This window comes from Salvelinus sp. IW2-2015, linkage group LG23 (genome assembly GCF_002910315.2).
Source record: "Salvelinus sp. IW2-2015 linkage group LG23, ASM291031v2, whole genome shotgun sequence".
NCBI lineage: Eukaryota > Metazoa > Chordata > Actinopteri > Salmoniformes > Salmonidae > Salvelinus > Salvelinus sp. IW2-2015.
Window position 1 is genome coordinate 19,198,818 of NC_036863.1, and position 17,911 is coordinate 19,216,728.

Below are 17,911 nucleotides of genomic sequence, written 5' to 3' on the forward strand. Positions count from 1 at the left end.
AAGGCAAGGGTCATGTGGTTAGAAGGCAGAATGCCATCTACCCTTTCACCAATGTACCATACAAAGTCAAACCATGACAATACTAAAGAAGATTGCAGTTGTAACTGAAATGCAAATTTGTTTAATTAAAGGGATGTCGCTGATGTTATCAGGATCTTCTCAGGTAAATTATTTTTTGGAGATGTTCTATTTTATTTACTACCTTAAAATGGTTCTTCATCGTTTTTTAAAATATACTTTGCCACACTCAATATGGCGGCTCTCTGGCTCTTACCGGATGGAAAGTTGATGAATGCCCATGTGACTGCCTTGTCAATTATTTCGAGGGAAAGTTACAGAGGTTCTACTGTGTTCTGGTACGTATAGTTTAATACTACTAAATATAAGTAATCTAGTTGAATTAACTGCTTTAGTCATAATTAAAGCATAATTATAATTATAACCGCAATTCCTGACATTATTTGAATATCAATGAGCTTGAGTGGCAACGTAGCATGAGCGTAAATACTGGCAGCTATCGTTTTCGATAGTATTGTGACCAGTTTCACACGAGTTAGTTGTAACAAAATAAACACGTAATCAACAGTTAATGGATGCGCGACCTTTGTCAAATTTGTCACACCTAATTGTCTTTGCAAAGTACAGACGTTAAACAGTGATGCAAATCTATGTTACTCGAACTTCCACATGATCGTTCTACTCATCGTGGGGTTTCTCACGTTCAAGTTTCGATCACCTACTGCAGATGATAGTCACGCCCCTAGCTGTCTGCGACCATACATACATTTATACGTATATATGGCCAAACTAGCTGAACACTGCTTACTTTTACTCTTTGCTTGTACAGACTAGCCATGGGGAAAATAACAGAGAAATTACTGCTGGAGAAATGCACTCCAAAAACCACCAAACTGGAACAAGTAAAGACACTAAAGTAAGTAAAGGCTGGTTCCTCTGTAGACTTGGGAATGTTATCAAACTAGGAGTGGAGAATGGCTTTGTCACAGCATAATGTATGTCTGAAGACCATATTAAGTCTGTTTTAATGGATATGTATTTTGTCTCAATCCAATGGGAACAGTTTTTGAGGAAGAGCAGAACTACTTGAATACCTTGTTAGAGAAATTGTTATGTAGGCCAAGCATGTCTATTTTACCATTTTATCTGGTGTTGCTAGTACTGACCCAGTGCTTCCCCATAAAGTCTCTCCAAGCTCGGTCTAAAGAGCAGTGACCTGCCTGTCCCCCTGCTTTCTCGCCTTCGCTGTCTGGAACAGTTGGACCTGTCTGGGAACAGACTTAAGGAGATGCCCTCCGGGCTCTTCCTGCCCTCCCTATGCTCTCTGGACCTGACCAACAATGAGATGGAAGATGTCACCACTCTGGACACACTGACCACCCTGGAGGATCTCAGGATGGAGGACAACCTCTACATCACTGTGAGGATCCACTGCTCTGTTTGTTTCTCCTTTAATTCTGCCTTCAGTCATTGTTAATGTATGATGTTTTTCTCTCATAGAGTTGTAACTCTCAAGCTCTTTCTTTGTTTACCCTCTGGTTTACCAATTCTGTCATTTCTGTCACCTTTTCAGTATGCTATTTGTCAGTCAGTCAGTATGCCATTTGTCAGTTCTCATATATCTCCATTTTACAAACAATGACTGCCCATTGGAACGCATTGCTAATGCTTGTGTCTCGCAGGTCAGTGACAACTACAAGCTGATGATCCTCCTGCCCAAGTTGAGGTTTTACAATGGGAAGGATATCAGCACTACAGCCAACCACATGCGCTATGTCAACAGTGAGCACCTCAGGAAGAGGGTATGAGCCACTGTGTTCAAATTAATTCCAAAACATTTTGTGCTTTATTATAGTTTGCCATTTACCTGCTATTCTCTCTAGAAATTAACTGATTAAAATAGTAATTACCTAATAACCGTTTGTGCCGTTCATCAAACAAGCACTGTTATGCATAATTTGCTACAAAGTAGTGACCAATTCTGTTGAATTCTTTGGTTTCTAGGTGTTAGCGCTGTGGGAGACCAGCTTTTCACTCCCTGACTGCCGAACAGCAGAGAAACTAGCCATTGTGGAGAGGGATTTTGTCAATGCGGTGCGTCATAAGGTGAAATATGGCCCCAGCTCTATGACTGACTACACAAAATGGAGGGTAGGTTTTAACTGCTTATTACATTTCTCTTTTCCTTATAAGGACAATGATTTTATTTTATCGGAGTACAACTGGAACCATGTATATTCTCTCACTGGTTTCTGACATTGTTTCATTGGTTTCTAGGTGGAGATGATAGCTAAAGAGCACCTTCGCTCTTTGACCGAGCCAAATAAAGAGTACAGAGATACAGAGGAGCCTGCTGATACAAAGGAGACCTTTGTAAGGATTCAATACTCATTGATATAAGCATCCGGCTCTGAATTATTTTCATAGAGTTTATGTTCAAAGGGTTGTTATTATTTAAGCAGGTCATGTTCCAAATGCTGTGTTTGGATCATAAATATTTGTAATAGATGGTAAATAGATCACGTTTATGGACAAATCTTTAACAAAACTTTTAGATTAATTGTGTACCTTTCCTTTATGATAAGATAGATTTTCCCCATGTTTTCAGAGGTTTCCTTTCCCAGCCAAGAGGAAGCGTTCCGCCTCAGCTGTCGAATGCGACGTAACCCTAAACCCTCAGAAAATAGCCAAAGCAAGTGTTCAAGCCGAGGACAGCCCACACAGGTCAAGCCGTCTGCAAAGCATCCCTCATAAGGCAGAACGGCCCATCAGCACCACGGCAAGGACCCATAAGGCAGCACAGATCCCAGCCACCCCCACTAGGGGCAAGTCCAAACTCCTGGTGACCCCCAGGAACGGCCTGAGAGAGAAGCAACATCAGTCCAAAGAAGACATGCCACTGGCCAAACGGACTCGCAAGTCTGCCATGCAACAGCGGTCCACAGAGGTCAAAGAGACGCCTGGGAAAGTAATCTGCACCAAGTCTCAGGTATGATTTTCTAGTCTTGGTTTGTTTTTGGTATAGCACATACTAGTACTACGCTCAATAAAGATACGGTGTGACTTTAGCTGGAGACTTGATGGTTGCTCATCATGTGGCCATTAGCTTTTCATTGATTAACACAGGAACTCACACATTAATACATCCCCCACCATGTCCACTCTACCCCCCTTATCCTCTCCTCCATCTCCCCTAGCATTCATTACAGGAGCCAGTGAGTCTGCAGCCTCTTCACGTCCTGCAGTGTCACAGTAAACGGGACAGCCCTGATGACTTTAGCACCCAGCTGTGGGCCTGTTCCTTCCAGCCCCCGCTAGACTACAATGGAGGTGAGTACTGTCCTGTCCTTCAATGGGGTCTCAAATCAAATCAAATTTTATTTTTCACATGTGCCGAATACAACAGGTGTAGACCTTACAGTGAAATGCTTACTTACAAGCCCTTAACCAACAATGCTTTAAGAAGTGAAGGGGAAAAAAGTATGAAGTGAAAAATGGATAAGTAAAAAAATAGAAAATAAAAGTAACAAATAATTAAACAGCAGCAGTAAAATAACAAGCGAGGCTATATACAGGGGGTACCGGTATAGAGTCAATGTGTGGGGGCACCGGTTAGTTGAGGTAATTTAGGTAATAATATGTAGGTGGAGTTATTAAAGTGACTAGCCAAATCATCTGGGTAGCCATTTGATTAGCTGTTCAGGAGTCTTATGGCTTGGGGGTGGAAGCTGTTAAGAAACATTTTGGACCTAGACTTGGCCCTCCGGTACCGCTTCCTGTCTGGCAGCAGAGAGAACAGTCTATGACTAGGGTGGCTGGAGTCTTTGACAACTTTTAGGGCCTTCCTCTGACACCGCCTGGTATAGAGGTCCTGGAAGGCAGGAAGCTTGGCCCCAGTGATGTATTGGGCCGTACGCACTACCCTCTGTAGTGCCTTGAGGTTGGAGGCCGAGCAGTTGCCATACCAGGCAGTGATGCAACCCGTCAGGATGCTCTCGATGGTGCAGTTGTAGAACCTTCTGAGGACCCATGCCAAATCTTTTCAGTCTCCTGCGGGGGAATAGGCTTTGTTGTGCCCTCTTCACGACTGTCTGAATGTGTTTTGGAGGGGGGTGGTTATAAGTAAATTGAGAGTATAAGTTGGAGTAACATGCAATCATGATAAGCTCCACAGAAACGGTGTTAAAAATAATCTGCTCTAGCAAACCCTGTGTTCTTCTCCCTGTCATGTTGTAGATGTGAAAGGTGCGACCCGTATTGTGGCAACGTGTGGAGGAGAGTCTGTGTGCCTGATTGACTGTGAGACGGGACTGGTTATGAAGAAGTATAAGGTCCCTGGTGAGGTCAGTCCTGCTTCTGTGCATGTACCATTTTTCCTGATAGGGCCATTTAGCTTGGTAGAAAACATCATACTTTATCCCACCATGTTCTTGTTTATCATGCACATTCCATGTTAGAAAACAAAATTATGGTGAATTAATGGGGATTAAAATGTTAATTTATGATTCCACCCCTCAGGAGTTCTTCTCTCTGGCATGGTCAACTGTGCTGATGTCACGGAAGGGCAACGTTGGCATGCGGCCCTGCAGTATCTTGGCGGCAGGGGGGAAGCGAGGCTTGGTGAAACTGCTTCACCCCAGAGCCAACATGGCGTACGGAGAGTTCAGAGCAAGCCGCAAAGCCCTCTCCATCCTCTGCTTCAGTCCCCGCCAGGGCAACTTGCTCTTCAGTGAGTGGCCACTTCCTGTTTTATCTTCTACACTGATCAAAAATATGCAACAATTTCAAAGATTTGATTGAGTTACAGTTCATATAAGGAAATCAGTCAATTGAAATAAATTCATTAGGCCCTAATCTTTGATGTCACATGTCTGGGAATACAGATTTGCATCTGTTGATCACAGATACCTTTAAAAAAAAAAGGGAAAAAAAGGGTAAGGGCGTGGATCAGAAAACCAGTCAGTATCTGGTGTGACCACCATTTTCCTCATGCAGTGCGACACATCTCCTTCACATAGAGTTGATCAGGCTGTTGATTGTGTCCTGTGGAATGTTGTTCCACTCCTCTTCAATGGCTGTGTGAAGATGCTGGATATTGGCGGAAACTGGAACACGCTGTTGTACATGTCGATCCACAACATCCCAAACATTTGCAATGGGTGACATGTCTGCTGAGTATGCAGGCCATGGAAGAACCTGGAAATGTTCAGCTTCCAGGAATTGTGTACAGATCCTTGTGACATGGGGCGTGCATTATCATGTTGAAACATTAGCTGATAGCAGAGGATTAATGGCACGTTAATGGGCCTCAGGATCGATAAAATTCAATTGTGTTTGTTGTCCGTAGCTTATGCCTGCCTGGATCATAACCCCACTCTGTTCACAACGTTGACATCAGCAAACAGCACAGTGCCATACACTCTGCCGTCTGTCCGGTACAGTTGAAACCAGGATTCATCCGTGAAGAGCACTTCTCCAGCGTGCCAGTGGCAATTGAAAGTCAGCATTTGATCCTGGTGAGGACGACTAGCATGTAGATGAGCTTCCCTGAGATGGTTTCTGGGTGGTCTCAGACAATCCCACAGTTGAAGTAACCGGATGTGGAGGTCCTGGGCTGGCATGGTTACACGTGGTCTGCGGTTGTGAGGCCGGTTGTACGTACTGCCAAAATCTATGAAAGATAGTTGGAGGCGGCTTATGGTAAAGTAATGAACATTAAATTCTCTGTTAACAGCTGTGGTGGACATTCCAGCAGTCAGCATGCCAATTGCATGCTCCTTCAAACTTGAGACATCTGTGGCATTGGGTTGTGTGACAAAACTGCACATTTTAGAATGGCCTTTTATTGTCCCCCGCACAAGGTGCACCTGTGTAATGACCATACTGTTTAATATGCTTCTTGACATGCCAAACCTGTCAGGTGGCTGGATTAATTTGGCAAAGGAGAAATGCTTCGCAACAGGGATGTAAACAAATCAGAGAAATACACTTTTTGTGCGTATCGAACATTTCTGGGATCTTTTATTTCAGCTCATGAAACATGGGACCAACACTTTACATGTTGTTTATATTTTTGTTCAGTGTGTTTTATTTTGTTGTCTCATAAGCTTAGTTGGTTGGAGCATAACATCATGGTTGTAGGGTTCATACTCCAATAGAAGGGTCACAAGGTGCCAAACTGCACGTACTGAGGTGGTACTTTACTCTGGACCTGAAGTCCAAATGAGGTCCATATGCTAAATGAGTGTGATGTAATGTGATATGTTGTATGTATGCTCCCTCGTTCAAACTTTCTATTTTTTCCCCCAGCTGGGTCGTACGATAAAAATATATTAATGTGGGACATTGGCGGAGTGGACAGCTACTACAATTTCAAAGTCACGTGAGTTTACTCTGACGGTGCTTTATATCAGTTTTTTGTTGATATTGTGGGCAAATGAATTTGGTTCGCAAGTATTGAGTCGAAATGTATCACAATGGTAACGAAGTGGACACTTGTTCGTGTCATTATGCTCAGAGTATTTGATGTCTGATGTCTCTGCCCTGGTGTTAACACATTTTATGGCCCAACAGTCAGCTGTTGGTGTTGGAGACCACCTCCACACCCCTGCACTTCTGCCTACCCCCTGCCACCCCAGACACACACCTCATTGCTGCCTGTGAGGGGGGGCTCCACAGCTACAACATCCAGCTCAACAAAGACCCCAAGAAAAGGTGATGATCCGTAGTTTGTTTGTCTTTGTCTGAGTGTGCCTGCGTGAAGAGACATTGAAAGTTGGACTGCTGCCTGAGCGTCAACTCACGGTCTWCTTTTCCCTCTACAGGTCTGAGGAGATGGAGATCACATTCCCTGTGTATAAGAAGGACAAGGACCATGACTACCACACCATCGATGGCTTGGGATTCCTCACAAACGATGTCGTCGGTGAGTCAACTGCTCCTGTTTTGATCTGACACTGGCCCTGTTATTAGATTGTCTTTTATGACTTAGGCAGATTTTATTTGACTTGACTGGGATTCAATCAACTTTATAGATCCCTAGAAGGGGATATTGGGTTTGATGTAATTCGAATAAATCTAGCATGAGCCTGTCCATTTACAAGCGCTAACCCTGGAAATCATCCCCCCCCTTCTCGTTTCTCTCCACGTCTCTCCTTTCCCTTTTTCCCTTTCCTCCTCCTCACTTTGTCCACATCTTTTCTATCCCTCTCAGCCTCTAAGAGCCACATGCAGGGCTCGATCTACCTGTGGAGCTGGAAGGACACGCGAGCCCAGCGGCCCAATAATAATAATAATAAGAAGGAGGTATGTGCTGTGATCCTGGCGGAGCTGCAGTGGTCCAGCACGGACATCCCCTACCTGTCCCTCAACACCTGCCCCAGTGAGTCACAACAACACGGAAACATGTCATAGCATGTTCCACATCCACTCTTTCAGTCAAGACCATACTGTGTAAATGGCATTGATCGAACCCACAGTCTTAAAATTCTAATACAGACATAAAGGCACAATTGAAGGCATTACCCCCACAACCGTTGACTAAGAAAGAATCTAGAAAAATTGTTTTCATCAAAACCATTATTGTATAAAACAGTTTAATGTGAATGAGAGCGTATGTTCTTCTTTCCTAGGCAAAGGCTACGTGGTGTGTGGTGACGAAAGAGGGAGACTGTGGATGTACCATGTAACAGACCTCCTCAAGGCCAACTTTAGGAGTGGCAAAGCAATTCCTGCCACAGAGGTACTTATTAGTGAAACGACTTATTAAAATTATAGTTTACTCCAAAATAATATTTTACAGAAGTTTTCAGACCTTAAATGTGGTCTACTGTTGAGATGAATCAAATCAATGTTTATTTGTCACAAGCGACGAATACAACAGGTGTAGACCTTACTGTGAAATGCTTACATAAAAGCCTTTAACCAACAATGCAGTTCATGATATAGTTAAGAAGATATTTACTAAATAAACTAAAGTAAAAAGTAACACAAAATAACAATACCGAGGCTATATACAAGGGGTACCGGTACCGAGTCATTGTGGGGGGTACAGGTTACCCAAGGTAATTATCCATGTCCTAGCCATCTGTTGTGTAGATCCAGCTATATGTCTCAATCTTAAATGAATGGGAAAGATGGTCACCATCTAACTTGAGCCATATTCAACCAAATATTGAGCCACTCCAGGGTTTCTGTTAACCAGTCAATTGTCCGGGAGAAGAAGAAAAAATCCCTTTGTGGAATAATAATGCTTTTTAGCCTATTAATTGATGGAATTACCAGTCGATGGAGAAAAACAAATCCTGGTCATGCTTATTGGTCTGTATGTTAATTTGCATAATTTAGTGAAATTAAATTGTCACGTGTGTACAGTATATTCCTGATGTATATTATTTATCTCGTATACAGCATACAGAGAGCCTTTGAGCAGAAAATGTCTGTAGAGCTGATGCTACAGCATCTCAAATACCAAATGCATAGGCAACGGAAAGCAGGCTTCATCAGGGTGTCACACACCACCTTGCAATAAGATGGAGGCAATATGCATTTTGAAAACATACTTAATTGTTTAAAACCTGAAGGTTTCAATAGATATTATGAGGCATGTCTTACCTTGCTTCAAATTAGCCTAGCCAAAGTCAGACCATATCTGTGGAGGCAATTGTTTTATCAACTTTCTTTCATTGTCTAGTAGCCAAAGGCACAAACCTTTTATTTATATTTCTTTTAATTTTTTGGGTGGTAGATCAGCTTTAATATTGCAGATTGATTGTAGCTTCCATCAATGTAATTGTCTGCATAATTTTCTATCCCCCATATATTTGTTGTATATACAGTACCAGTCAAAAGTTTGGACACACCTACTCATTCAAGGGTTTTTCTTTATTTTTACTACTTTCTACATTGTAGAATAATAGTGAAGACATCAACACTATGAAGTAACATATGGAATTATGTAGTACCCCAAAAAGTGTTAAACAAATCAAAATATATTTTATATTTGAGATTCAACAACGTAGCTACCCTTTGCCTTGACAGCTTTGCGCACTCTTGGCATTCTCTCAACCAGCTTCATTAGGAATGCTTTTCCAACAGTCTTGAAGGAGTTCCTACAAATGCTGAGCACTTGTTGGCTGCTTTTCCTTCACTCTGTGTTCCAACTCATCCCAAACCATCTCAATTGGGTTGAGGTCGGGTGATTGTGGAGGCCAGGTCATCTAATGCAGCACTCCATCACTCTCCTTGGTCAAATAGCCCTTACACAGCCTGGAGGTGTGTTGGGTTATTGTCCTGCTGAAAAACAATTGATAGTCCCACTAAGCGCAAACCAAATGGGATGTCGTATCACTTGCAGAATGCTGTGGTAGCCATGCTGGTTAAGTGTGCCTTGAATTCTAAACAAATCACAGACCGTGTCACCAGCAAAGCACCATCACACGTTTTCCTCCATGCTTCACAGTGGGAACCACATATGTGGAGATCATCCGTTCACCTACTCTGCGTTTCACAAAGATACGGCGGTTAGAACCACAAATCTCACATTTGGACAGATTTCCACCAGTCTGTCCATTGCTCATGTTTCTTGGCCCAAGCAAGTCTCTTCTTATTGGTATCCTTTAGTGGTTTCTTTGTAGAAATTCGACCATGAAGGCCTGATTCATGCAGTCTCCTCTGAACAGTTGATGTTGAGATGTCTGTTACTTGAGCTCTGTGAATAATTTATTTGGGATGCAATCTGAGGTGCAGTTAACTCTAATGAAGGTGTCCTCACATTCATACCTCACAGCAGAGGTAACTCTGGGTCTTCCTTTCCTGTGGCGGTCCTCATGAGAGTCAGTTTCATCATAGCGCTTGATGGTTTTTGAGACTGCACTTGAAGAAACTTTCAAAGTTCTTGAAATGTTCTGCATTGACTGACCTTCATGTCTTAAAGTAATGATGGACTGTCGTTTCTCTTTGCTTATTTGAGCTATTCTTGCCATAATATGGACTTGGTCTTTTACCAAATAGGGATATCTTCTATATACCCCCCAACCTTGTCACAACAAAACTGATTGGCTCAAACGCATTAAGATGGAAAGAAATTCCACAAAATAACTTTTAACAAGGCAGGTGTGTTAATTGAAATGCATTCCAGGTGACTACCTCAAACTAGTTGAGAGAATGCCAAGAGTGTGCAAAGCTATCGTCAAGGCAAAGGGTGGCTACTTTGAAGAATCTCAAATATAAAATATATTTTAATTTGTTTAACACTTTTTTGGTTACTCCATGATTCCATATGTGTTATTTCATAGTTTCGATGTCTTCACTGTTATTCTACAAAGTAGAAAATAGTAAAAATAAAGAAAAACCCTTGAATGAGTGGGTGTGTCCAAACTTTTGATTGGTACTGTATATATACATATCTTAAAAAATATATATTTTCCTTTTATTATTTTTCCACTAACCCTACCACCCCTCCTATAATTGGAATAAACTAATGAACAACAACACTTTGGCTTCTACTTCCAGCTTATACATACTATATACATTTTACGGACACAATCTATTTTACAATAATTATATTTTGTTTGTTTTTAGTCCTGTCCTTCCTCTACTCTCAACCTCATCTATTTCTGATGTCCATCCAGTTTGATTTCTATTTGCCATATATTTTTAACCGTGCTGTTTTACAAAAGTTCTGAACCTATATACATTTTACGGACACAGTACATTTTACATGAGGCATCTTGTGCCAAAGACACAATCCTAGTCATATTAGCAACCCATGGTCGTTGTTGCATATTAGATCTTCCTTCTTTCTAAATTTCTAATGGATATTTTCTTCTTGTCATATGAAACCACTCGAATGTGCTGTGCCGTTTTAACAACGTTGTTTTCCCGAGAATTGCATTATGGAACAAACATTCGCGTATAACCTACTGCCTTGTTGCTGTTATTATAATGTGAAGAAATAATAGTTAATCAACATTTTAAGCTCAATGTTCTGATCTGTTCCATTAGACTCATTGCTTTTTAACGTTTGTTTTATGTATCCTAGGTCTACTGGTTGTATGAATTTGGGATCTATCGTCCCACAACTGTCTCAGAATCTGTTTTGGAACTGGCTTTTTGTTTCTTGACAAGCTGACCAATAGAATAGGTCAACTTTTCTACTATGGGGGATAGTAGATTTACTTAGGCTAGTGATTTTGCTGTCTGTTACTTGTCATGTTTGCTGAGGAAAAGTAAATGTGGACAGTTATTCTAACATCTTCAAACTGCACATCAGAATTTGGTAAGAAGAACATCGTTGCATCCTCGACTTGCGTGTTCTGTTAATAAGGATTACCATAATCCAGCCTTTCCCAAACTCTGCCCTCGGGACCCCAAGCCGTGCACGTTTTGTTTTTTGCCCTAACACTACACAGCTTATTCAAATGTTCAAAGCTTGATGATTATTTGAATCGGCTGTGTAGTGCTAGGGCAAAAAACAAAATGTGCATCTCTTGGGGTGCTGAGGATGGCGTTTGAGAAGCCCTGCCATAATCTAAATGTGATTTCTGTCATTCTGAAAACCATGGGTGGATGCCCTAATCAGGTTACGCACCCAATGCATATGGGTCCGGTAAATTTCACAAATGTCTGGTAAATTTAAAGTGCTCCCGGGCAATCGTCCGGTGCCATATTTTCCTAACGGAAACCCTGAGCCACTCATGGTGGGCAATTGACAGGCTCTGCTATGGCACCCTTCATCTTTCCCACTAGTCTGCAACCGGTCAGTCTTAAGTCATAATTTCTCACTGAAATTATATTCTGGGTGTCATCGAATGTTTTCTATGTAATTAGATTACCTACTAATGAGCCGTTTGGGGCTTTGCAGATCCTGGCATGGCCGTTACCTGTGAGGAAAGGACAGGGCCCAGTGGAAGGTCCCGCTATCAACAGTGTGGCCATGGACCCTGAGCTTAGATACCTGGTGGCCCTCAGCGACAAGAACATGGCAGTGGTGTGGATAAGAACGGAGTCTTCCTGAGGACCAAACATATTTTCTCACGTTCACTGATGGGTGTAAATACTGGGTAGATTTTACTAGTATCAATTCAACCTATCAAGACTGTCCTTTCAAGGCAGTGATGTTCAGTAAGGAAAGGAAGCTATTCAATGCTATTGGGAATTGGCTTTGGCTTGGACTTGGCCCTTTTCTGGTTTTTGTTTGACCTCACTCTCTACTATTGACTTCTCACCTTACCACTCAGCTTAAACGTACCAGCCCTAATTTTAACTCCCCTCCTCGCCAGCATCTATTAGATGTAGTTTATTTTGATGCAGAGATTACCTCATGGCAAGATAAGAACAATATATTAATTGTACTGAAGATGAATATACATATACTGAAATTCATGTGTGATGCCTGTACAGATCAGATGTATTTGCATTTTTACATAATTTTTTTATAACTACTAATTGTACTTTTACTATTCAGTTAGATTATGTCTAATGTGATTTTCTTTAATTTTTTTAATAAAAAAAAAAWATATCCCCAAAATTATACATACAATATCAGTTTATCCACTGACATGGAAACGTATGAAAAAAGCAAATGGGTGTTTGAACTGTTTCAACCACAATGCATGATTGTACATGCAGATTATTATGGCCTTTTTGAGTGTTGGTGGATATGAGTTACATTAAGAACATCTGCCACATTAAATGGGATTGATGTTCTAAATTTCAATTGTGTAGTGTGTTTTTGTATGCGGTTATACAGGCAACCCAATTCTGATCTTTTGCCACTAATTGGAGTTTTTACCAATAAGATCAGATATTTTGCTAATAATTTGGCACAAGATCAGAATTGAGCTGCTTGTGAAAACCAGCATAATGCTGCGTTGATAACCAAGTGGGAAGGTGGTAGTTGCCGGTTGTGAAATTGGATGCATACACATGCTTCTAATTCGTTGCGAAATTGTAAAAAAACAAAAACAAGCTGAGGCAACCATACACTAAAAGTACAGCTATTGTGCTCGCAAATAAATTATAGTTTTCAAAAAAACATGAATAGATTGCTTTTTATACATGTTTTATTACATTTAACTGCCGGAATTGCTGTTATGAGGTCTTTTCCTTAATATGTGACATCAGAGTTCAGCATGTCGGAGCGCAGAGATGATAGATGAGTTTCCCACATGTAATTACCAGTTGGAGGGCCGTCAATTCAATTTTTCCTATTTGTATGTGGTAAATACCACCTTCCCACTTGTAACTCCATTCTTGGTATACATACATAGGCCAACACTTTTGTAATTTCAGTGTATCTATTCGAGGGGGAAACCTAAATGTGTTCACTGGTGTTTGAGCAATTGACCTCATTCAATGTATATCATCATGGTACACAAATTACATGGAGAGAAACAGAGTAGAGGCTCTTATTTTCTTTTTCTTTATTTTGCTCAACTGGTGACTAACTTAATTTGTTGCATAATCCTTTGCATGTGATTTGACTATGCCAAATAAATTCTGTATATACACTGCTCAAAAAAATAAAGGGAACACTTAAACACAATGTAACTCCAAGTCAATCACACTTCTGTGAAATCAAACTGTCCACTTAGGAAGCAACACTGATTGACAATACATTTCACATGCTGTTGTGCAAATGGAATAGACAAAAGGTGGAAATTATAGGCAATTAGCAAGACACCCCCAATAAAGGAGTGGTTCTGTAGGTGGTGACCACAGACCACTTCTCAGTTCCTATGCTTCCTGGCTGATGTTTGGTCACTTTTGAATGCTGGCGGTGCTTTCACTCTAGTGGTAGCATGAGACGGAGTCTACAACCCACACAAGTGGCTCAGGTAGTGCAGCTCATCCAGGATGGCACATCAATGCGAGCTGTGGCAAGAAGGTTTGCTGTGTCTGTCAGCGTAGTGTCCAGAGCATGGAGGCGCTACCAGGAGACAGGCCAGTACATCAGGAGACGTGGAGGAGGCCGTAGGAGGGCAACAACCCAGCAGCAGGACCGTTCCTCCGCCTTTGTGCAAGGAGGAGCACTGCCAGAGCCCTGCAAAATGACCTCCAGCAGGCCACAAATGTGCATGTGTCTGCTCAAACGGTCAGAAACAGACTCCATGAGGGTGGTATGAGGCCCGACGTCCACAGGTGGGGTTGTGCTTACAGCCAACACCGTGCAGGACGTTTGGCATTTGCCAGAGAACACCAAGATTGGCAAATTCGCCACTGGCGCCCTGTGCTCTTCACAGATGAAAGCAGGTTCACACGCACACGTGACAGACGTGACAGAGTCTGGAGACGCCGTGGGGAACGTTCTGCTGCCTGCAACATCCTCCAGCATGACCGGTTTGCGGTGGGTCAGTCATGGTGTGGGTGGCATTTCTTTGGGGGGCCGCACAGCCCTCCATGTGCTCGCCAGAGTAGCCTGACTGCCATTAGGTACCGAGATGAGATCCTCAGAGCCCTTGTGAGACCATATGCTGGTGCGGTTGGCCCTGGGTTCCTCCTAATGCAAGACAATGCTAGACTCATGTGGCTGGAGTGTGTCAGCAGTTCCTGCAAGAGGAAGGCATTGATGCTAGGACTGGCCCGCCCGTTCCCCAGACCTGAATCCAATTGAGCACATCTGGGACACCATGTCTCGCTCCATCCACCAACGCCACGTTGCACCACAGACTGTCCAGGAGTTGGCGGATGCTTTAGTCCAGGTCTGGGAGGAGATCCCTCAGGAGACCATCCGCCACCTCATCAGGAGCATGCCCAGGCGTTGTAGGGAGGTCATACAGGCACGTGGAGGCCACACACACATACTGAGCCTCATTTTGACTTGTTTAAGGACATTACATCAAAGTTGGATCAGCCTGTAGTGTGGTTTTCCACTTAATTTTGAGTGGGACTCCAAATCCAGACCTCCATGGGTTGATAAATTTGATTTCCATTGATAATTTTTGTGTGATTTTGTTGTCAGCACATTTAACTATGTAAAGAAAAAATTATTTAATAGAATATTTAATTCATTTAGGATGTAGGATGTGTTACTTGAGTGTTCCCTTTATTTTTTTGAGCAGTGTATATATATATAAACATGTTTTATAAACATCCTTTGACATGGAAAAGAACATTGTGTGCTCTTCCTGCTCCCTCAGTAACGTTACCAGTAAATTGTGGGAGTGGAAATACCCTATTCCCGCCTCTCGTCTCTGCGATTGGTTAAACCAACACGTCTTCTGACTAACACTGTTGCAGACTGGTCAATCGCTTCATAAAAATACCATTCTGTACTCTTCATGAGGCTGTAAGCGTGTCTTTGTGCAAGGGTGACCTAATATAATGGCCTGTTGAGACAGTATATATTTTAAACAATCTCAGAACAGGACTCTGTTCTTGTTAATTGATTTTCAAAATGCGTCGCAGAGTGACAGGTACTGCGTTTGAGATGCTGGGCTGTGGTGGTACTATCACGAGCCCGAGGGTGAGCAGGCTTTTGCTTGCCCCCATCACGAAAACAATCACCCCCACCTCGACAGACAGCGAAAGATTTCGTTCTACATCTTCAATACAGGGATATACAGAACTGGCACGAGAGAGGTCCAAAACCGTTACGTCGTTTTACAACCAGTCTGCAATCGATGTCTCTGCAGAAAAGGTAAGGAAATTCTGTAAACCAAATTTGCCCATGCAGTACTAAACCGCAGCACTGGCCTTAGGAGCTAGCTAGATTACGTTAGCTAGCTCAGCTAACCAGCGTAAATGGCACCGCTGTAACTAGCTAGCTACAGTAACTGGTGAGAACACATATGGTTAGCTAGAATCGTTGGTAAGAACGTTTGTAACGTATGTATGTATACACTCGTGCATTGCCTTGGGGTTGATATTCTGCTAGCTAAAGTAGCAAGCAACTGTAACTACCACCATGTGAAATAACAGCAAAAGTGCCAGACTTGATTGCGTTATAGCCTAATTTAGGTATTATTAAAATATAGATTTGTTAATTTAACTACCTTGCTAGTATCGTTTGTGATTCGTGGGAGTGAACAACATGGGTATAGACACAAGGGTCAATCCAAGGTCAGTAAATGAACCTCGACAGAAATTAGTCAGGAATGCGGACAGTAAATTCTATGATAGGACTAGTAAACGAGAGGGGAACTAGGCAGTACCCAATTTTTTTTTTTTCAAGAGCTTACCAGATAATTTTATATTTCAGTTTATCATTCACCAGATCATGAAACGACTGAGAAAATCAGTAACATGGTCATGTGGCTGCTGTATTTGTGTGTGACTACAGCTAGCAACCTGCATAGAGTTTTTATTCCTATTTGACTAGGTAGTGGGACATGTGCAGGGCCTTTATTAACTCAAATAGTGCTAACAATTACAAATTCTTATGTAATTCATGTCCCAGACATTATTTAGCACCAGCTGCCCAGGGACCACATTTTTAAAATCATGTTTACAAACTATTTTGGTCATTAGTTGGAGCTCATTATTAAACCAGTGACACTGCCTCCTCACAAAGGATAGAAGTAGCATAAGCCAATGTCATGCTACAGATCAAAATAAAAACAAGCTATATATATATGCAGCACATTTCAGACATGTAATTTATGTGCTTTACAGGGGGGGGGGGGGGATGAGAAGAGAACCTCATATTTACTACACAACAAACATATGATTAAAAAAAACTAAAGAATGACACAAACTGAATTTGAGCAAAAATAAAAAATATAGTTTTTTAAGGTCTCTTTTTTATTGTTTTTTAAATATATTTTTTATAAATATGTCCACAGTTTCTGCCCCCCTTCAGGTTCTCTGGCAGGCTATTCCAGAGGCTGATAGTTAAAAGGACCTGAGTGACCTACTGGGTACATGTATTGCGTGCACAATTGTGGATTGATTTAAAACCAATAGAAGAATATACAATTAATTCTGAAACTCACAGGCACCAGTGCATAATGTGTGATCTCTGCCTTGTCTTGGTCATACCCGTGCTGCAGGATTCTGTATGTTTTGGAGTTGACCAGACAGGAGAGCATTACAGTAGAATAAAGCATGGATGAGTCGCTCTGTATCAGCCTGAGAAAAACGGCCGCACCATGGCAATGTTTCTCAGGTGGTAAAAAGCTATTTTGTCACATTCCTAATGTGTGATTAAAAATGTTGCAGAATTTTTAAATAACACCTAGATGTAATTAGTTGTGATTACCATCATACTGAAGGTGACTTGGTAAGGGTTTCTCTCTCTCAGTAACACACTGCAATCAGTTACAGTTGAAGCTCACATCCACACAAGACCATAGTGTTACCTATGGAACAGTAAGAGGAACTACCATCAGCCTATGCTCAAACCCTACACCCCAACCTGAGCACTCCGTTCTGCCATACGTCATGTCTCTGCCCTCCCACCCCTATGGAGAGGCATCTCCCGCTCAGCCCAGTCCAAGCTATTCTCTGTCCTGGCACCCCGACAGTGGAACCAACTTGCCCCTGAAGCTAGGACAGCAGAGTCCCTGCCCATCTTCCCAGAACATCTGAAACCCTGCCTCTTCAAACAGTATTTTAAACAATAGTCCATCTCACCTCGACCTCCCCCCATACACTTAACCAGAACTTTGACGTTACCCCCCCCCCCATTCTAGCGCTGACTCTACTTACTGACAGCTACGTTATTGAGGGAAAAATTTACTTTCTATGCCTGTGATATGTGGTTGTTCCCTCATTGCTATCTTAAGATGAATGCACTAACTGTAAGTCCCTATGGATAAGAGCGTCTGCTGAATGACTAAAATGTAAAAAAAATTGATTGCTGACAGTCACATGCACTTCACATGCCAAAGGTAGAAAATATGTTGTTGGGTAAACTCATTGTTCTTGGGAGATTGGGTTATTGTGTCCGTTA

At 42.0% G+C, this 17,911-nt stretch overlaps 2 protein-coding genes across 2 annotated transcripts in view; both read left to right on the top strand.

The window, feature by feature from the left end:
- The first annotated feature begins 274 nt into the window (after window positions 1-274).
- On the top strand, window positions 275-12,736 carry lrwd1 (leucine-rich repeats and WD repeat domain containing 1). The gene is made up of 16 exons (XM_023968420.1): window positions 275-356; window positions 848-934; window positions 1,204-1,438; window positions 1,701-1,820; window positions 2,023-2,169; window positions 2,296-2,391; window positions 2,627-3,007; window positions 3,216-3,348; window positions 4,255-4,361; window positions 4,537-4,747; window positions 6,328-6,400; window positions 6,592-6,732; window positions 6,843-6,943; window positions 7,232-7,399; window positions 7,650-7,759; window positions 11,882-12,736. The coding sequence occupies exons 2-16, from the start codon at window positions 855-857 to the stop codon at window positions 12,032-12,034; spliced, it is 2,256 nt and encodes a 751-aa protein (XP_023824188.1). The 5' UTR covers window positions 275-356; window positions 848-854; the 3' UTR covers window positions 12,035-12,736.
- A 2,529-nt stretch (window positions 12,737-15,265) lies between these two features.
- Window positions 15,266-17,911, top strand: part of bckdk (branched chain ketoacid dehydrogenase kinase) — a 40,712-nt gene continuing 38,066 nt past the window's right edge. The window contains exon 1 of the mRNA XM_023967698.2: window positions 15,266-15,658. Coding sequence (XP_023823466.1) covers window positions 15,416-15,658 — 243 coding nt within the window. The 5' untranslated portion in view covers window positions 15,266-15,415. The remainder of the gene's footprint in view (window positions 15,659-17,911) is intronic.